At 45.5% G+C, this 21088-nt stretch overlaps 2 protein-coding genes across 4 annotated transcripts in view; both read left to right on the top strand.

Annotated features, from left to right (window-relative positions):
- ATP9A (ATPase phospholipid transporting 9A (putative)) overlaps window positions 1-11508 on the top strand; it is a 52558-nt gene extending 41050 nt beyond the window's left edge. For both annotated transcript variants that reach the window (XM_052683422.1, XM_052683423.1), the window contains exons 23-28: window positions 349-504; window positions 1621-1685; window positions 2510-2618; window positions 3889-3946; window positions 5830-6033; window positions 7162-11508. In XM_052683422.1, the coding sequence (XP_052539382.1) occupies window positions 349-504; window positions 1621-1685; window positions 2510-2618; window positions 3889-3946; window positions 5830-6033; window positions 7162-7298 (729 nt within the window). In that variant the 3' untranslated portion in view covers window positions 7299-11508. The remainder of the gene's footprint in view (window positions 1-348; window positions 505-1620; window positions 1686-2509; window positions 2619-3888; window positions 3947-5829; window positions 6034-7161) is intronic.
- A 100-nt stretch (window positions 11509-11608) lies between these two features.
- The window catches only part of NFATC2 (nuclear factor of activated T cells 2), a 99034-nt gene continuing 89554 nt past the window's right edge, over window positions 11609-21088 (top strand). For both annotated transcript variants that reach the window (XM_052683420.1, XM_052683419.1), the window contains exons 1-2: window positions 11609-12514; window positions 15659-15849. The gene's annotated coding sequence lies outside the window, so the exon portion shown is untranslated. The remainder of the gene's footprint in view (window positions 12515-15658; window positions 15850-21088) is intronic.

The following is a 21088-nucleotide window of genomic DNA, read 5'->3' as shown; positions in this document are numbered from 1 at the left end:
ACTGCTTAGAGCGTGCCAGAACACATTGAGAGAGCTGCTGAGACTGAGCATTCGATCAGAACCAACGTGGTGCAAAATGAGTGCCGTGTAACGTGCATGTTGTGAATCATAATCCAGAGGGCTGCTTAGAGTTGGAGGCCAGGAGTCAAACGGGAATTCTTTTCATACTTCTGTCTTTGCTTAAAGGCTGTGGTGGAAGGCAGAAATGCTGAGGTAATACTCTTCCCCACCTAACGTATTGCACATTGTCGTGGAAAATTCTGTCGTGGTAACTTAGTAGGAGTAATATATTTCTTTGTTTCCAGTAATGAAATGATCTGACCCTGCTTTGCTTGCTGTTGTCTGCAGGAAGGCAAACAAGCATCGCTCGCGGCAGATTTCTCTATCACTCAGTTTAAACATCTGGGTCGTTTACTGATGGTGCACGGGCGGAACAGCTACAAACGGTCTGCAGCTCTCAGTCAGTTTGTAATCCACAGGAGCCTGTGCATCAGCACAATGCAGGTGAGGTAATGTCGTGGGGGCTTTTCCCTTGAAGAGGTGGCCTAAAAAAGGCAAAAAGCAAAGGTTGTTCTTTTCAGTTTGAGTGCCACTGTTTCTTACGAAAGTTTTCATGGGTTGGAGACTGTTACTTTGTTATGAAAGCACACAAGATCTTCTTGTTGGACAAACATCAGTAAGTTTTCCAAAACTGGACAAACAATACTTTGCCTTAGGAAACACTGCTGTGTTGCAGTGTGGCTTGGTAATGATGTGAAATACTGAAGACCTGAGGGAGGACAGTTCTCTTAAGGCCTCTGCTGAGTACATGCACTGATTTCCAGGTTTGTTTTTGGGTCAGGTCTTCAAACAGTGGGACCAAAGGTAAGCACCTGGCTGATGGGGTCTGGCCTAAGTTACAGTTAGATGGAGGCTGCTCTCTGGATGTATATTCCTGTGCCATGGAGTACAAACACATTCCTCAAGAGTACTAAAATGTTTTATAAAATACTTGAGCTTTTTGAGAAAGCTCATTCTTCCCTCCCATCTTTTTAGAATAAACATGTTGGAGAGGGATAAGTGGAAACGAGAGACTGAAACTCAAGAGGACAAAGAAGCTGCTTCAGCAGCAGAAATGTATCCAAAACTTAAAAAAAAAAAAATATATATATATATATATATATATTTTATATATATATACAAACCTATAATTTCCTTAATTGACAAAAAATTAATCTTCAGTTCGTTGGAGTTTGTAGCCTGTATGAGCGAGCATTAATTCTTTTTACACTGTAAAGGCATCATCTGGGGAGAGAGGCACGAGGAAGTGCACACCTGTCCTTTATGGCTCAGAACAGCTTTGATCAGAGCACTGGGCTCTGGAGAAAACTTTGTGTTTTCTTCTCTGGAACTGCATCACAAAATGTTTTCCAAGTCCAGTTCTCCAGTGTTTGCTATTAAACATAGATTTCATCCAAGGTTTGTGGGAATAGAAAGGGTTGATGCTGCATTCTTCTTTGTCTCAGGAATTTGGAGAGCCAGCTCCAAGTACTTTTCAGTTTGAACAGAGTGTGTTTTTAAGCCGTTACATGAAGTGCAGTATTTAATGCCTGAAAAGCTTATTTCTTTTTCTTTTCCTAGGCTGTTTTTTCATCAGTATTTTACTTTGCTTCAGTCCCTCTCTACCAAGGCTTTCTCATCATTGGGTGAGAGCTCACATTTTATTAATAGTGTGGAAAACATGTGCATAGTGATGGATTTGGGTTAACTAATATGCAAGGTGTGCATATCTCACAGTACTGCTTTGGAAAGGTGTGATCCATTCCCATCTCTCTCTGCTCCTCTGAGCTGAGTAAAGACACCAACACAGTGCAGACACTTCTAGAAGCCTTTCACTCTAGAAGGAGAGTGTCACATTCAGGTCAGACAGTAATAGCAATCCTTGTTCCAGGAGGAACTCCTGGTGAAAAGCAGAGAGGTGGTCATTGTGGGCTGGAGCTGTGAGCAAGGAGAGCCAGCACCCAGCAGTGCCAGCTGGGGGACAGCTCAAAGCCTTCAGCAGGTGGAATTGGTTGCTGCAGGAAGCTGAGAGATACCAGTCAAATACACTGCTATTGCACCTGCAGTGCCATTACTTCATAGGCTGTGGTGTACATGATTGAAAACAAAACAAAAACAACCCAAACCAGCACGTTCATCCCCGCTCTGTTCTGGTGCAAGCAGAACCCAGCGTGAGCTGTAGAGTGGAGTTTAGGATGGACACAAGTCTGTCCTTGGCTTTGTTAATAAACCCATAACATCACTTGCAGTACTTGAACCAATCACCTGTCCATGAATGTTTCTAATCACAAGCTATTCAAAATGCAAATCCTACAGGTTTTTCCTATGTGCAAAACTCATTTGCTTCATTTGCAAGTTTTATAGTACATCCTTTCATACTTGGATGCTGTATTTCCATTCCCAACGTTAGCATTTCTGTTTGTTTATCTGGAGTTAAAAAAAAAAATTCATCAGCCTTCTACCTTCTCAGGTACTCCACAATTTACACCATGTTTCCAGTGTTTTCCCTGGTCCTGGACAAGGATGTTAAGTCTGAAGTTGCAATGCTGTACCCAGAACTCTACAAAGATCTTCTTAAGGTATGAGCAATTTTTGTTTGCTTTGGCTTAGGGCAAAACTGGATTTTGATTGGAAACTCTCTAAATGTTTTAAATCAAATGTATTATCAGTAGATATGAAACTCATCACTGGACATAAGCATTTTCAAGCAAAGTTGTTTCAAAGGGAAGTTTGAATTAACAGATACAGCCAGATTTCTGTACAGTTTGCTATTGAATGGTACATGAAATACAGCTTATTGAAAACCGATGGGAAATAATAGCTGCATTCTGTGGGAAATTTGAAGTATATAGCATTACTGATTTTTTTCAAAGTAAGGGGGAGGAGAAATCGCCATGGAGTCTGCATTCTAAAGCCAGAAACAGGGACAGGGAGTGGGAGCACGGGATCTTTTTTGGAGAAGGGAGGAGATTATCACGCATTTTCCTGGAATTTGCCTTCGGGGTCATGCAACCCCTAGGACCTAGAATTTGGTTGCTGTGTGTTTTGTTGTTGCTTGGGCATGAAAGACAAAGGTCTTTCTTTCTCCTTAGACAAAACAAAATTTCTCTGATACTTACCATAGATAGATCAGAAAGGTAAATCTTGTCCTTGGTTCTTTTTTTTTTTTCTTTTCTGGAAAATTTTTGGAATAGTTGGGTATGCGGCCTGGGAACATCTTTCTTAACTGAAGGAAAGGATGGACTGAGTCTTCAGCAGATCGTTTCCCTCAAGGATTTCTGTTAAACAGATACTCTTAAAAACAAAGCCTGTTTTTCCAGCAGCCTGAATAAGTCTCCATCTGGTTTCACTTGTATGTTGTCTCTGATGTCATAAACCACTAATTCTCCAACCATCCTTAGGCCTGGTCTAAACATAGGGGTTTTTTGTACTGGTATAGCTATGTTGGCTGGAGAAGGTTTTTTAAAACCTATCTGCCTTCAGTATGATGTGATTTGTGTATTGAAGTACAATATTAATATCTACACTTTTGTGGATGCACACATCTTATATTTCCCAGTACAATGACTGGACTCAGGAGGCGTCTTTGCACTAAATTAATTGTGTGTGCAGTGAGGAAGAGATTGTACTGATCTGTGCAAGCTGTGAGCATCCATGGTCCCAGGCCTCCTTCATGCATCATGAAAAACGAGAATAGAAGGACAGTACCTCAGGGTTGGTTGATCTGGCTTGTTTTCTCTCCAAATCACTTCAAATTCTCTTTTTATTAATTGGTAGATTGATCTATAAGGGAATGTTCATAGCAGAAAACCCCCAACACAGCTTTTTTTTTCTCTTTCCCCCTCTTAGGGACGACCATTGTCATACAAAACATTTTTGATATGGGTCTTAATAAGCATCTATCAAGGTGAGAAATCAACTTTTGCTTGTACTTTTTCAAGTTCTAATGAGTATGTTTGTATTGTGAGAAGTTAAGTGAATTTAGCAATGCATCTTTAGTATGGTGAATAAACATTCATCATATATATGAATAAACATCATATTTTTGTCTCAAAATTTTGGCAGCACTACCAAAGCAAGAAATTATGTAAAGATAAATATTAGCAACTGATCATCACTGTCATACACTGTGTGACGTTAGAAGTGCAAAGCACTGTGCTTTATTTCCCCTGTGATTTTGTGCAGGTTCCCTTTGGTGCTACAGTTGCACCATCTGTAAGGAGGAGCTTGTGACTTGTCCCTTGTTTCCAAACAGATTCCTAATCCTATGTGTTTGCTGTTTAGTCAGTATACAAAACACAGAATCTGCATATCTGCGTGTTTTGTCTAAACCCTGTCTGTTAGTAGCAGCCGTGGTTCTGGTTACGTTGTAGACAGCTGTAATTAAGGGCTGGAGTAGAGCTCAATGACTTGATCGTGTCGCATATGTCCTAATTAAGCTGCTAAGAGAGTTAAGCAAATGCCCTAAAAACAGCACATCCGTTTTCCTGCAGTGGATGTGCTAACTGGGGAATATGTCTAAGAAGGCCTTGTCTTTCAAACTGCCTTTTTAAAAATCAAGTATCCTCCAACTCGATCCTTTCTTTAACTGTTAACCAGGGAATCACAGGAAGCACGCAGGTGGTGTTGAGCTACAAAGCTCAAATGGCAACGTGATCCTGTGACAGAATGTCTTGTTTTCCAGCACTCCTTTATCAGCAAGAGTCAGCATAAACGTGCCAAAGTTAGCAGCTAGTTCTTACTGGTTTAAATGATGTTACCATCCTCTGTAGGGAGTGAAACCAAGAATACAAAAGCTCTGTTAATGTTATCTTCTGAAACCTAATGCAGTAGCGCCCGTGACAGGGCTAGCGCCTTTTGCTGCGGGGTGAATGCGATGGCGAGGCCACGGCATTTACAGAGAGCTCACAAGTGGTGGAGAGCTAAGGCCAGAGGGTGATGAAGTGAGGGAAAGATTTCTCCCACTATCTTGCTATGGTATTTGGCAAAATTGACTTCACTTCTGCTGTGCTCAATATCTAGAAAACAATTGGACTAGTTGCTAGCAGAGATGAGACTGACTAAAAACTTGAGCAGCCCTAAATTTTGGAACATTCACAGCTGGATTTGAACTTCGTGGCTTGAGCTCTGGTCACTTGCAGGTTTTCCTTTTGAAAGGAGCCTGGTGTGATGGATGTTGGTGCAGATTACTCATGCTGGTAACATGAGTTATTTGTGCAGGTGGCCGTGCAGGGCGCAGTGAACATTCTCCAGCTAAAGCCAGAATAGGAGCGTGAAACAATGCAACGTTAATCGTGCTTTGGTGTGCCCTTCTATTAGGGAGACGTGTAAAGGAGGAGAGAACTTGGCTGAAGTAGGCAAAGAGAAGCTAACTTGTGTGCACTTTGCTTCCATCTGAGCGCTGAGGCAATGCAGTGGGTCTTAGCAATATTTGATATCCTCCAGCTTCTGAGTAGTGACCAGCTGCTTTTCAGGGAGGATGGATTTTCATGACTATAGAAGTTACCAGCTGCCAAAATACTGTGCATTCACTTCCAGTTTCCACATGTCTGTGAATATGATAGACTAATACAACAATCTGGGCATCTGTGCAGTAACTTTTTTCCCCGTCGTCTTATCAGTTCTCTCCTAAATAGTAACGGATTCCTTGTTTTTCATGAAACCTGTGGAATGTAATGACAGTCTCAAGACACAGCTGTGTTTCAACCTCTCCAAGACTTAGCAGTAGGTTTTTAGAGTTTTGACTGGTGTTAGGGTAAAACACTCAATGGGTCTGCTGCTCTCCTGCAGGTAGCATCATCATGTACGGAGCACTCCTCCTCTTTGAGTCTGAATTTGTTCACATTGTCGCCATTTCCTTCACATCGTTGATCCTCACAGAGTTACTGATGGTGGCACTGACGATCCAGACATGGCACTGGCTCATGATAGTGGCTGAGTTGCTTAGTCTCTCCTGCTACATAGCTTCTCTGGTCTTCTTACATGAATTTATCGGTAAGGTTAAATGCCTTTTCTCCATCCAGTTGCTTTACGACCTGAATAGTTAACTGGGCTGTAAGAACATTAGTTGGATTTGAAAGTTGATGATGTCAACGTGATTATAATGGTGATGCTTCTGTCCAGAATAAACACTTCTTGATTTGAAGGATGTTTTATGGTTCCTTCTCACAGCAAAGTGCTAGAGGAGATAAAGTTAGTGAGTAGGCTGTATGCTGCTCAGTGAATCCTATCCTTGCTTTCACAGCTTCACCACATATCAGCTGTCATATGGAATAGCAATCTTTTATTTCCATGTGTGAACTGGACTTGAGAGTGCAAATTTGATCCCCTCCTCTTGCTTTGAAGACTTTTGCCTTTTAGCTGGATGAAGTAACTGTCTCCTAAAGCTTACCCAACTTTATCTGCTTCTTCATAGGCCCTTCTCTTTTTTTTATCTTTTTTTTTTTTTAAAAAAAAAAACAACCTTGCCTGGAAGGGAGTTAATCCATTTAGTCTCCATGGCTAAAGGGAAAAAGGAGGAATTCCAGATCCCCCGATAGTTATCTAGTTACAAATCATGTCTGTAGGCTTTGTTCCAGTGTTTGTTCAGGAATCCACAAGATGTCACCAGTTCTTCCATAATGCTCTTTGCTTACACTGAAGGCCACGAGGGTAATTTGTTCATGGGCTGGATCTGTGTCTTTTACAGATGGGTGTACTAGCTCTGTCTTGAACAATGCTGTACCTATTTTTGTAGTGCCTCTGAGATCGAACTGAGTTGAGAGATGTGTTTGTTTGGACTACGGCCAAGTAACAGTGGCCAAGTCTCAGAGTCAGCATACAAGTAGCCCATTTAAGGAGAGTTCAGTATTTCCAGGGGATGGACAGCCATGCTTTAGATGGGCTATGCACGTGCATTTGCCTGCAATGAGTTTCATGCCCTGCTGGAATCCCACAGGAACTGGTCAGGCATTTGTGAAAGAGGCAGAAAAGAGAGGTACCAGGGATCGTGTGAGCTTTGAAATTCTGTGTGTGGGGGAAGTGAGGCTGTTTGAGAAGCGCTGCCAGATTGCACTGCCTCTCTGTGCCTCTTCCCTGAACATGTTTCACTTTTGTTGACGCTGAGTTTTTCTCTTTTTACAGATGTTTACTTCATTGCTACTTTGTCGTTCTTGTGGAAAGTCACTGTCATCACTCTGGTGAGCTGTCTTCCCCTCTACGTCCTGAAGTACCTGAGGCGAAGGTTTTCTCCTCCAAGCTACTCAAAGCTCACATCCTAGGGCTGCTTTCCTTGTGCACCAGAGACAAATGCTGCACATGGCTGAGAGGCAAAAATCGTGTAGTTGTTACTAAAACAAATACGTCTGATATTTGCATAAGGATCATGTGGTAATCTCTATTACATGCTGCTTCATTGAAAAAGACTTCACAACTACCATGAGTGGAGACTGACTGATACAAGGGAGTTCTTTGGAGAGTGGAGGCACTTATTGGTTCAGCCACTTTTTGTCACTTTCGTTCAGCTTAACTGGGGTCACATGCATGCAGCTATGGTGATGATTGGTTTCTCACTTGTGGTTAAAATCATCCAAAAGCTGCTAACTGACCTCAAAATTTATATTTGACGATTTTTAATTTTTTAAGTATCTGTGGTGTTCCTTGCAATGTGTTGTGTAGTTTTATATTCATCTTTTCGATTCGAGTAGGTACGTTCTTTTTACATCTTGGAAATCCCTTGATGTAGGTGATGCACTGTAGTGCTGACAACAGATTCCTGATTTATGGCATGCTGCTCCCATTGCGGGGCTCCAGTCTGCGCACGCTTGAGAATCTGAGCTTATCTGAGATTTTCTGCCAGTGCTCACCCTGGTGATTTTGGTGGTATCCAGCCATCGATAACTACAGAAAAATGTAATCCAAAATGAAGAAATGGAGTTTTGTTTAGCTTTTGTGCTTCCTGTTAGAAGGAGCTGGTGACATAATAGCTTTACTGTATATTTATTTGTATAGCAGAGAATTATCTAAACTAAAGCAAATTTCCTTTGGAAAAAAAAATTGCAGTTGATCAGACTTGAAACGTGTTGACAATGTGAGAAGACTCTTGTACTGTTCTACAGACAATGTGGCAGACTGTCTTGAATCCTTGGAGACTGAAAGGAAAGGTCACAGAGCTGCTGCTCCTCTCAGCTGTACCAGGTCTGTTTCCTGTTAGGGTGGAGCAGTGAAGATGGGCTGCAAATAAGCGGAGGCACTCCTGGGTGGATGTTGTTCGTGACGAAGTCTCTACAGAAAGCAGTTTTGAGAACCTTCCGTGGGCTTCACTCTAAAAACCGAACTTGAATCAGAGGCAGGAGCAGGGTCTGTACAAAGGCTTGTATGCAAAGCAAAAAATACATATATTCTTTAATCTGGTGAGTTTTGCTTTTGTAGTGAGGTTCAGCCCCCATTGTAACTCAGTGAGGATGGCTGCACGTGCACAGACAGCTCAGGAGAACGGCAGCTACAGGAACCTTTTGCTGTTGGGGCTGTGCATCTATCATGGCCGAGCTTGAATAGTGGCAGACCTCCTCATCTAATGGCCGTCGAGTCTGTGATAAATTAGTTGCTTTCTGTCTCGTTCCCACATCACAAAAACCACGGTGGTGGCTGGCACTGCCTGGCGCCGCGGCGGGGATGGCAGAGCTGTGTGCCTGCACACCCCGGGCTGTTGGGGCAGCCCGTCCGGGCCAGGCGCTGCACGGAGCAGACGCTCCTGCTCGTCGCTGTGCCACGCAGGGCGCCTTTCATGGACTGCCAGCTTCTGCTGCCATTGCCACAGCCGCTGTCGCAAGCGGCATGAAAGGCTCTGGTGTGAAAAGCAGTGGAAAATGGGAGCGTTGTTTCAGAAGGAGAGCTGGAGTCTCTGTGGATCCATAGTGGTGCCTCTCGGGTTTTCAAGTTGAAGATCGCTGTGGCTTGTGTGGTGATTGCTCTGAGGAATGCCTTGGACAACCTGGGCAGCCTTCCTTGCTCTCAGTTATGGAGAGGAAATATCAAAGAGGAGGGAAGCAAGTTCCAAAGGAATTAGAGAAGAAATAAAAATTTGTGTAGCCTGGGGGTGAGGAAGCAGCAGTCCGTATGGCCTCGTTGTCATTTCATGTGAGGAAAACCCTGAGTTTAGAAAAGCATATTTTCAAAATGTTGCCTTTCATTCCTTCTCTTCTGAATTGTTCCTAAAAATAATAATAGTATAACAGTATGCATTTGCAGCCCTGTGACACACGGTTGTTTTGGGAAAGGTGCTGTAAGTCCTGCACCGTGCAGTGGTTTGTCTCCAAGGATAAAAAGCAGTGTCTGTGCAGCCCCGTTTTGGAACAGTTGGGCTGGCAGCATTTTGTGGATGATGCCATGTGCCAAAAGGTGCTTCACGTTTATCTTCATTGCGACTTGCTGCAATTCCTGAATAGTGTCAGACGTGCACATGTTCTGAGTCCCCGTCAATACCCGATTTCAGTAGATTTAAGAACAAGAATCAAGAATGCTTTGGCAGTTTCTTGCCGCTAAGAAGTCCTTCAGAAGATACATCGTGGTACGCATCTGTGTAGGATCCCCATCCCTGTGTGTGTGAGCATCCCACGGGGACAGCAGCGCTGCGCTACCGCCTGTAAATATTTGGCTTGTGTCTGTGGTAGAATTCACTGTTTCCCAAAGTCAGTACAGTTTACGCTGAGTGGACCATATTTGCAAAATATTAGCTTACACCAAGAAAGGGAGTGACCTGTGATTTCAGTAACGTTTGTTGCATCGTAACCGTGATGCTGAAGGCCCGTTGGGTGGCAGTGGGAGCAGTCTGTGGCTGTGTCCTGGGGTGCAGGCGGGGTTCCTTTGCACAAGGTTGTAAATCCAGGAGGAAATTTCCCTCTGGTTAGACTCTGCGTTTTTTAAAGTAACCAGAAAATTAAAACTGCCATCTAGAGAACAGCAGGAAGGAGGAGGGACTGTTGTATTTTTCAAGTTTAGCACTTTACATCTGCAGTTTATTTCTCTTAAGTTATTTAAACATCTTTTTAAAAGCAAAGTTTAATAAACACACTCCTGCTTACCGTACACGTGAATAAATGCATTCTCTGTTGGAAATTTAGTTTAATCTCTTTCATCTAGTCTGATCATAATTTGTGCTTCTTGGAAGCAAAGCATTGTTTCCTTCTTGTGTGCAGTACCTTGTGCGTAGATTCAATCAGTGTTCTATTCCCTCCCCTTTTAGTTGTTCTGGTGTGTGTGCTGCAGCAGTTTGTGCAACGTGTGAGCTTTGGGACTGCGCCCCAAGTGCTGCTGTGGGATGGCAGTGCTGGGTGCTCCTGTTCCCCTCCTGCTGTGGGGAAGCTGTGCCGTGCTGTGCTTAGTGGTGTGCAGGTTTTGTGACACGCATTGTTCTGTTCTTCCATCGCTGCAGTAATTCTAGGTGTGTTGCAACCCTTTTCGTTTTTTTTCCTTTACTCTCACATGCATTTCCAATGGTTTGCCCCAGGTTATCTTTGCAAACACTTGTTCTGCTCAGCTCGTATTGCAATTGAATTGCAGCATTCTTTATTCAGCAGCAGCAGTTTAAATCTGAGCACAGCCTTATCAGAACTGGGCTGAGTGATGAGTGACATCCCTGGTGTCCTGTCAGCGTTGAGAGCTACGTGCTGAGAGCTGCAGCTGTGGCTGGATCGAACTGAGCAGCACCGAGGGTGTTGTTTGTCTGTGGTCTGCTGCACGATCGCAATTAAATGCTGTGACAAACTCCTTTGCCCTGTGCAACTCTTGAAAGGAATTCTGCTCTGGTGGATCAGGGAGCTGTGGTGAGTTAAATGTGTGAATCCCTAGAGCTCATCCTCTGGCTTTATCTTTTAAAGAGAGCTGCTGCATCACGAGGTGCATCATAAATCCTTCGTTTGCACCAGCAGTGCTCAGCACCAGGCAGGTGAGCTGCACTGCATGCAGCTCGTTGTCAAGTGTTGTTGCACACAGCCCTTCAGGTGGGGTTGGTGCATCCTCACGGCTGCGTAGTGAGGGCCATCTCAGGGCCTGCTGGGACCTTCAGCGTGAGCTGGGTGGGCTCATTTATTTTGTTTTCATTATTAGTTACTTCAGAGTTAATAAACCTGTTGATTTGCATGAAATCCTGGGTTCTACTTTGCCAATATGGTCCATTACTACTGCCTACTACAATTTGTGTACTTATATGCCTTTGAGAACATTTCTAATTGTTAAAATTTGTTAAAAATTAAATGTTAATTTAATTTTTAATTGGGGGAGGTGGATTCTGGTGTCAAAATGATATTTACTGTGATGCCAATGTTTTGTACCTGTCATCTAGTTAAACAACGTGTAAATATACTCTCTGTTCAAGAGAAATATGAATGCCAATTATTTATTGTTCTGTGGAGTTGTATGTTGCAGATGTGTAAGAACTTAAAAGGGAATGTTGTAAAACAAGGTGGAAAAATAAATTTTATGCAACTTGTCTATTTCATCCATATATGCCAGGTGTGGGGTACCGAGCCGGGCTGGGTGTGAGCCCTCCACAAGCTGTAAGCCTTCTTTCAAGCAAAAAGAAAGGCAGCTTTCATATCAGAAACAAAGTAAATCTACGACAAACTGTCCCTCAGACAATTACATCTATGTTAAAAAGTTCCCTTTAGATTCTGTAGGACACGGATGCCAGCATCGCACTCCCTCTCAACATTAACTCTTGTGTGCAATGCTAATGCAAACATTAAATCAGCAGTTTCTCTGATGTTTGTGCACATCAGATGAATGTCGTAGGCTCCAGAAATTACAGAACAGACTTCTCTCCCAAGTGTTCCCAATTTCCCACCCTAAATGGGTTACATAAGCCCTACTTAGTGGTTCTTTTAATTTATGACGGTTTCTTTTAATGGTGAAATGTGTAATTTAAAAAAGTTAGAAATAGTTTTTCTAAACTTGCTCTGGAAAGCGAAGGAGAATTTCTCCATTTTTTTTTTTCACCCAAACATTGCATAATAGTAGAAATGTCAAAGATTTCCATGGGGCTTAATTTCATTCTTCATGTGGCTGTGGTCATACCAGCAGTTTGAACACTGCAGGGGTTGGCAGATTTTTGGAAGATCACGCATCCTGGGATAAGTTTTCAGCCTAAGCTTCACCAAAGGATGCCAGTGGCCTGATTTTTCAAGTTGTGGTTGTATTATTATATGCTTGTCTTTTTTTTTTTCTTTTAAAGGGAGGAGGAGGAAAAAAAAAAAGGTGCTGGCTGGTAATTGGGTATCATAGTGCGGCCCCGAGCCTGGTGTGTGGCGTGAGAACCTGTAGAACATTACCTTCAACCATTTCAGAGAAGAAAAGTGTCGGAGTGCCCTCATCTCCTGGTGGATCAAGTAGTGACATCTGTACATGCACTCTGCATCTCTGCTGCATTAGCGTGGCATTAAATATCCCTGCTGTAACAACTGTTTCCCAGGAAGGTGGTGCTGAGCTTCCTGTTTCACAGGTAGGAAATGGGACCAGGCAGAGGAGTTCTCTGGGCCAGGCCCAACACCCACACTGGAGCATGGAGCGCAAATCTGATTTTGATTATCAGACTTCTTTCCCACCTTGAAGTCAATCTCAGAGGAAAGATACTTACTCCACAGAGTATCCAAATGGTTGCTTTTAAATTAGGAATGTGATTGCAGGCTTTAAAGCAAAACAAAATGCTGTTCTGTTACATGGAGTTCTGATAAATCGCAATCCAATGGCTGCATTTTGCTGCGTTTCTCTGTCTTGGAATGGAGCCTGCACCAATGTTCTGCAACCCTGTGGTAATGCGGTGAGTTTGAGAAATGTGAGCAGCAATTACCTGCAGGAATGGCTTTGCTGTAGCTGCAAAAAGGTGTAATAAGAAGAAAAATCTGCATTTTTCCATTGTACTCAGCAATGATTAGCAGCACTGAATCCTGGTCCATCCTACGTGAGGTCAGTACCAAAACTGGCATCAGCCTAATGCCTGCTGGGTGCTGTGGTTTTCTGGGGCCACAAGCATTTCCTTGCCTCAAAATCTTGGGCTGGAGGAGTTTTTTGGGTCACACTGTGAACCTCTGAGTTTCTGCTTCTTGTAGCTAAAGGTGCAGATGGTTTCTGACTTGCAAGACCCAGCCTTCAGAAGAATGTCCTTCCCTCTCTGCTCTTTCTCCCTTTGTGGCATAGGACCTAACTGTTACTGGCTGAGCGGGTTACACAAAAGGGCTTTCAAATCATTGCATTCCCACTTTAAAGCCTCCTTCTCTGGGCTTGTTGAAACTGCACGTAAGGAGAATATTGTGTGCTGCTCAGATTCTCTCACAGAAAGAAGTAGTAACAAGAACAATCTGTGCAAAAGAATTTAGCGCATTAAAGATGGGGGTAATAGTCATTCTCATTTGTCCTTTTATGTGAACCAGATTTTATTTTAATGTACACTCTGAGTAGCTTAACCATATCCAGAAACTTGTTTACCAAGGCGAAAGTCGAATTACTCGCAATATAAATTAAGAGCACGAAGAGAGGTGGATTGATGGTGCTGCGTGCTCCTGCTCCCCATCCCGAGGCACTCCTGCAGCACACACCTTGCTGGGCACGTGGGATGGGGCAGCTCTGCACTCATCGTTCCACCACACGGAACGTTTGCCCATGTGTTGCACATCTGCTCCAAACGAGCTGTGCTGTGGCTCTGCTGTAGGCGTTACATTTCTCTGCTGTTGGACATGGATCTGTCCTGTGCTGGCTCTTGCATTTTTAAGACATGTCACTTCTGATTCATTTTGTACAGTGCTGGGTTTCAGCAACGTGTGACTTGTCAAAAAGTGATGCAAATTGCTACAGATATTTAAAATGAGGCTTAGTGTAGCCATTAGATAAAGTGCTGCAGAACAGTGCTGACGGAGCACGTTCATTGTTCCAACAGTGGCGATGCCATGAACAGAAACACAGCCCATGGAAAAGGCAGGGGATGCAGGATTCCCCTTTATAAGGATCAGTGTTACCTCTGCAGATGGTGATCCTGTGCTTCCAAGTACCTCGCTGTGCCTACAGGGCTGGGCCCCATGTTAGCCCATTCCCCCTGCAGCTGGGGTTGGTCTGAAGCTGGGAGCTGGAGCAGGTTGCTCTCATAACGTCGTGTTCCCTTCCATCTCACTCTGCAGGATCTGACCTCTGAGAAGAGAGCAGAGCTGTGGTGGTGGAGGTGCTGCTGCCAGCGGGTGTCTGCTGAGGTGGGACCCTCCTTTACTGTGGAGGTGGTGCTGGAAGCATCTACAGCTCTCCCCAGCCATGTCTCTGTTAGGCTTCATGCTGTTCATAAGTTTGACATCCAGCAGCCACAAGCTGTGGAGCTTCAGAGTCCCAGCAAAAAGCAGCCAGCATTTTAACTTCTCTCTTGCCAAGGCTTCCTTAGCATGAGCCAGCAAGGAGAGCTGTGCTTCTGGAGCTGCTCTTGTGGTGAGTGAGTCCAGGGAAACCCAGCCGTGCTCGCTGCCCTCCGGTCCCACAGAGCGCTCAGGGGGTCACAAACCACTCAGGCTGCACACGCAGTTCTTTCCTTAATTTTTGAAAGTAATTGGAACCGTTGCATCCCAATATTCATTAATATAGCTTTAAATATTTAGTAGGTCGTCTTGGCTTCACTCAACCCTGCAGCAATTCAAAACCAGTGACAAACAGATAAGTGATTTTAAGGCAAAGGTGAATAAAATTAAACTTGGGCAAGCAATTTTTCCACTGAAGTTTGAGCTGGAAACTTAACACTGTTCTTCCCCTCCTCTCTGTTTGCCTGTGTCCAAGGTACATAAAATCCCCAGAGGAGAAGACCAGTTTTGTGTAGGACCCCTTGCTACCATGGTCACAAATGAACCATTCCACAGAGGCATTTATCAGTGATGTGCAGTGTGGCACAGGAATTTGGAACTCCTCCACTCTGACAGCTGGGCTGTAAAATGAAGATGTTTTACAAAGACCTGGGTTAGATGTTATCCGAGCCCAGCTATTTTCCTTCTCCAGATACGCCTCTTTCCAGTCTTCAGCATCCTTTTACTTGTTTGTCAGAATGCACTGCTGCCTTTTAGCTGGATCCAGATAACCAAACCCATGTGACAGTTTGCATTTTAGGTTGAAATTTGTCCCAGAATTGATCAGGCAGCTGTCTCTGGGCAGAAGTGTTATTCAAAGCTGCCCACTTCTGCTCCTAGGCAGCTTCAGGCCTCCTGCTGATTGCATTTTGACATCTGATCTTTCCTATACACAAGGAGAAATGATCCAGGAAACAAATTTGTAAAGTAAAATTGCTATTTGCAATGCTGAGGCCTCAGGGAGAAAATCCTTCTGAACTCGGAGAGAAGCACACAGTGTGTGCTCTGCTGGGGCTGCGCTGCTCTGCACCTCCAGGGAACCCGGCAGCTTTTGTTGGAGTCCCAGCCTAATTCTCCTTGTTACTGAAGTGTGGAACTAATTTTTACAGGTGCACTGTTCACCATAAATAGTCTTCAACAGAAAGAAACGTCTTGTATTTCACATCTGAGTGACAGCTATTTCCTTCAGCAGCCTCTGCGTCTTCTGGGATCTTTCCCCACAAGGATGCGTGTGGGCAGAGATTTATAAGTGCTCCCTCTCCCCTTTATTTCAGCTCCTGTTCCCATTCTGCCTTGGAAGAACGTAATGTGACAAAGCCTTCAGTAAAACCAGAGCCTGAAGGAAATATCAGGTGTTAACATCCAATAAAAAGCTAACGCGGTGGAATGAACTGGGATTGCGAGGTACCTCTTGTATGGCTGAGGCAGGAACTGACCAAATGCAGCGTTTTTATGATGGTGACAGGTAAGCACTAATTACAGCCCCTGCACTCCATCACAAGCCGACTGTCAGGGTAACTTACTGCCCCCAGTACCTGCAGTGACGTTGCGAGCGCTTTCTGCTCCTTTCTGTAACTGAATGCAGTTGGTCCTGAAGGAACATAGGGAGTAAATCTGAGGTGCTGAAAGAAATACTGCGCTAGAAATTACGCTGCAGGGAACATTTTATATGCTTTGGAGTAAATTAGTGCCTGGGTTTGGGGTTTTTAGGAAAAAAATCTTTGTGCACAAATACACACTTAAAAATACACTTTCTTTCAAACACCAACCACTTTAACAACGGTGTAAATCAGATTTTACAGACCACATATTTCAAGTATGAAGTTCATTAAACGTGTGAAATTTTAGATTAGCTGCCGGGTGTGGCCAGAGCTGCAGTAATGAGTCGTAAATTGTGCCTGGGATGTGATATCAGATTCCCAGCGCTGGCAGCCATACTGAAGGTGTAGAACCACCTGCGTAGCCTTCCTTCATTATCATTATTTAGTTCAGCCATCATGTGATAAGGTGAACGACAGCATCAGTGTTTCCATCCCTAACCCACCGTGCAGGTGCCTACCTGCATTAGTTTGTTGTTGTTATTAATGAACCAACTTCTGCCTTAATGTAACAAATGCCACCTATTTACAGCTGTATTACTGCCAGCACCCTGATGGCAAGCGGTTGTCCTTAGGTATGAGATGTCACTTAAATTTACGACTTGCTCTGACACTGCATGAGAGAATCCCTCAGTGGTTCCCTTCCCCAACAGCTCTGCAGCATTGCTGCCCCAGGTCCTGCTGGGTCCCAGCGCCCTGGGATGGGATCTCTGTGCTCCGCTGTGCACTGTGTTCACTGTGCAGGGCAGGAGGTTAAGAACCATTTCTAATCCTGATTTGGCCAGCAAAGGGAACTTCCCAGGTAGCAGCATGGTGGGGTGTGAGGCGTGCTGTTCCCTGTGCAGCTGTTAGCTGAGGATCTTAGAATGCAGCTGGTGACTGCAGCTCCGGCAGCACAAGCACTGAAAGGAGCAGGTAAATGCAACGTGTTGTTTGCTGCCTTTCCTTGCACAGAGAAGCACCTCTCCAACTCCCAGACGTGACTGATGTTCCTCCAATTACTGCAGTGCATAATCGCTCCTTTCAGATCTCTCACTCTTCTCAACCTCACCTTCAAAATCTGGGAGACAGAAACGAAGAACACCCAATGGCTTTATAATTTTAAAGAGAAAACGTCTCAGGCACGAAACCAGCGTCTTTATGGTCTCATCCTGGACTCTTAATTGCTTGTTTAGTCTTGCTCTTAAAAGGAAGTTCAATTTTATCCTTTGTGCTTGCTTGCAGAGGGCCTTGGAGCTGCTAACCTCATCACTGATAGTGGTTTGTAAGGCAGTGCCAATGTGGAAGGCTTAAGTGTTCCCTGAGAGCAATGTTTGATGTTTGGATAGAAGCATAAATCATGGTGCATAAACATCCGTCGCTGTACGATTTTGCTAATTGAGTGCACCAGGAGAACGTCGGTTGTGGAGAAGATCTAGAGCCATCTGCACAGTAAATCCGTCCATTGCTCTTATCTTCGAGCTGTTGTGTCTGGGTGCTGCTTGCACAGCTCCTGCTCCACCTGCACTCCCCTTTCTCTCAACACACACCCTTAAAGCCCTCGTTCAAGACCCAGCATGGGCTCATTGCAGAGCGACCAGCCGGGCCATGCGGTGGCTGTGGGGCTGCAGGGTGCCCATGGGGCCAGCCTCAGGGAACGAGGCCTGTGATGCTGCTTGGAGAAAAGAGGTTTGGCTTTCGCCTGAGAGAAGAAAAAAGGAAAAGACCGGGTTTTTCAGGAGGCTGAAGTTCAGAACAGGTTTTGGTGCAGCTGCAGGTGCAGATCCGGTGGTACTTTTGCTTGCACCCTGATGTGGGGATGGTGGCACTGCTGTGTACATGGCGTTGTGCTGCTGTGTGACTGCTTTGCAAACGTGTTTTGCTCCATCTGGAATCCTGAGAACTGTAGGCAACAGACGTGGTAATGGGGAAAACGGAAGACTGCAGCCTAGGATGGGATTGTGTGGGGTCAGCTGCAATAATTACATCCTCACATCCCTTAAGAGGATGCTAATTCAAGAGCTGCCTGACTAAAGGCAGTGAGAGTGGGGCTCTATTGTTCTGTGAGTGAGGAGAAAGACATTTATTTTTTCCTTTACAGGAAATTTTTGAGGGGAGGGGGAAGAGAAAGAATGTTCTCTACACTTTCTTCAACATCTTTCTTATTTGTGGTTTTGTTTGCTGAAGCTGCCTTTGTTGAGGGGCAAAAATAAAAATCACTCTTTACTTACAAAAACTAGTTTTAATATTCACAAACAGAATCCTTTCGCTAAAGGCCAGTTCTTAGGAAAGAAAATCATTGTGACTCAAAAAATAGCCTTTCAGCTCACTGGATGTTGTAGAAAAAAAAATTGAGCAGCTTTCATTGTAGATGAAAAGCTCTTTTTCTTTTGGAGAAGATGTTCAGATGAGGACAATCCTAGCCGCTCTGATTGCAGCCTGCGAGAGCTGCGTGCGTTCCTGAGCCACGTGGAGATCATTACGAGATCAGACACTCTGCTTGCAACTTAATTAAGTGTGCGAATACTTTATTCAGACAAGTGCATTGTCAGAACAGGCTTTGGTTGGTTAAGTGCTTGCTGGTGTCACGGCGCTCCGGGGCCGTTACAGAAATGGAGAGAGATGCCAGTGTGCAGCAGGCAGGCTGTGCTGCAGTGCTGTGCTGCGGTGCTGTGCTGCGGTGCTGTGCTGCTCGGCCTGTGCTCAGTGTGGTGAGGAGAAGTGAGGGCACAGCGGGCACCTGATTCCAGCGGCCACGCAGGGCTGTGCCCACAGCACGTCGCCGGTGTGTCCTGTACGTGATGGGGAGGACTGTATTTACTTTGGAAGGCCGATCAGCTTTTGTCCAAAGTGCTGTTGTTGTGAGCCTGAAATACCTTTGCAAGTGGAAAACAGAGATGTCTCTGTGAAGTCTATTGTGATAAACTCTCCGGCAGCTGCCCTGATGGCCCGTGAGCACATCCTCAGGAAGCCTTGATGTCTTATCTTCTGGAGAGCATGTGAATTTTTTTATTTAAACAAGCAATTTGGTTTTTTTATTGCTGATTAACGGCACGGAGCCAGGCAGGCCGCGTGGCTCTCAGCAGCGAGTGATGCTGGGGATGGGGGGTGGCTGGCCTGGCACCCAGCACGTCGCTCCCCAGCTGGCTGCCGGCTCTGCCCAGCACCACAGCTCTCCATGCCAGGCAGGGAGCTCCTTGCTCGGCTCCTCAGCTGTGTGCCCAGCCCAAAGGGGCTGCAGCAGTTTCCAAACTGGCCCATGGACCAAGGCTGGGAGATGTGTGTCCCCCCCGCTCCATCCCCGAAGCTGAAGGTCCTGGTTGCGAATCCCGGGGTGCCGTGCATGCGGTGGGGCTGCCGCTGGGGGGTAGGGATGTGGTCCGGAATATGCCCCTGAAAGGAAGAGGAAGTATTCTCCTAAAGAGGGAATAAATAGTTATAAATATTAGCTATTAATAGTTCCTTACCTCCAAAAATAAAATCCCTTAGTGATACCAAAATAAGAAAGCAAAGGAAAGTCGGAGGTATTTGGCCTTCCTTTGAAAAGGAAGCTAAAAATAACTATATATATATAAAAATTTCTCGTTTCTAGGGAAAGTCTCTGCCCCCGCATCCAGCCTGCACAGTTATATAAGACTTGAACTATATCCCCCTTCTCCTCCACGGCCGCTCACAACGCGCTGCGAGCGGAGCCAGATGGAGAAAGGTTCCGTCAGGAAAGTTTAACTCAGCGGGGAAGCTGCAGCCAGTGGAGGACAGGATTCTCTCGCTGAACTCTCCAAAAGACTTGGAAATCTTACAGTTGTGTCATATGCTGGTTTGGGGAATGCTAGCAGTCCGGAGGCAGCCGCCAGCCCTCTTTCACTTCGTTCTTTATTTATTTTTTTTTTTGCTTCGAGCTGAGTTTAATTTGGGTAGCAGGATTCAGCATTTTTAAGTTGGAAAAAACTTGGTGGAAGAAGATATTTTAGGAAAACCCTGTCATGTGAACTAGCGGGAGCCGATCAAACCGAGCTATTAAAAGAAAGACATTGTATTTTTAAACGGTCCAGACTAGGGAAGCCAACCTGTGTGCCATAACTGCTGAGCCGTGACTGCTCCCCCGATTATAGCTCAGCGTGGGATGAGGTGAAGCTTTCCATTGGGGTGGCCCATTCTCCGCTCGCTCTGGGATACCCTTTGGCAGAGCCCCCCCAGGCTGTCCCCCCACCTCCTGCTCCCCTGCTCTGCTGCAGGACCCTGTGCCCCCCCTGCCTCTGCTGCAGGGCTGTGCTTTGCCTGAAGCCCCTCCAGCTCCTCCTCAGCTGCCGATGTGACCCCAGTGAGAGGGGCTGGGGTGAGCAGGCAATGCTGCAGGGAGGGGTATGATGGTGAACACTGCAGAACTGGTGATGCTGCGCTCCTGTCCAAGTAGGGCAGTACTGTCAGACACCCCTTAATATTTGGAAATAGAAAATGAGCAACTCTGACTTTGCTTCAAATGGTGCAAATGGGGGATCTGGTCTGCAACTGGCTTGGAGAGTGTGCTAAGATGGCTTTGGGGTTGAAACCTGTGGGGTCTGAAAAAGAGCAGTGTCGCTGGGTGCAGCATGACCAGCTCCATCCTGTGGGGAGCTGTGTGGGGCCTGGGGTGCACCCACACCCACCACTCCGGTGGTGCATCATCACACACCATGCCAGGGATGCACAGGGCTGAGAAAGGGCAAATCCTGTAGGTGTGACGGCAGCCTTGTGGTGCTGCTCTGCTGGCTGCTCCTTCCTCCAGCACTGCATCCTGCACCCTGTGCTCAGCGATGCCTTTGCTGTGCAGGGTGGGCTGCGAAGGGAAACCTTCCAGGTTGCAGCCCAAAGGGGAGACTCCAAACGACATTGGTGCTCAGAGAGCAGTGGGGCGATGGGTTCATCCTCTGCAGGGGGAAGAGGAAAGGTTTCCCTGGGAGCCCTCAGGTGTGCATGCAGGAGGGATGCTCGGCCCCGCGGGGTGGCTGTACGGAGGGACGGCGCTCCCCAGCACCCTCCGGGTTCAGTGGCAGCACACTGCATTTACAGGGTGCGGAGCTGGGGAAAGTATTTCCGCCCCTGCACATCCAAAAATGACAAAGGCTAGGAAAGTGAGGTGCGCTGAGT

This window comes from Tympanuchus pallidicinctus, unplaced genomic scaffold (genome assembly GCF_026119805.1).
Source record: "Tympanuchus pallidicinctus isolate F22 unplaced genomic scaffold, pur_lepc_1.0 scaffold20, whole genome shotgun sequence".
Classification (NCBI taxonomy): domain Eukaryota; kingdom Metazoa; phylum Chordata; class Aves; order Galliformes; family Phasianidae; genus Tympanuchus; species Tympanuchus pallidicinctus.
The sequence above is the reverse complement of the archived record's forward strand: the minus strand, read 5'-3'. Positions and strand labels throughout refer to the sequence as shown.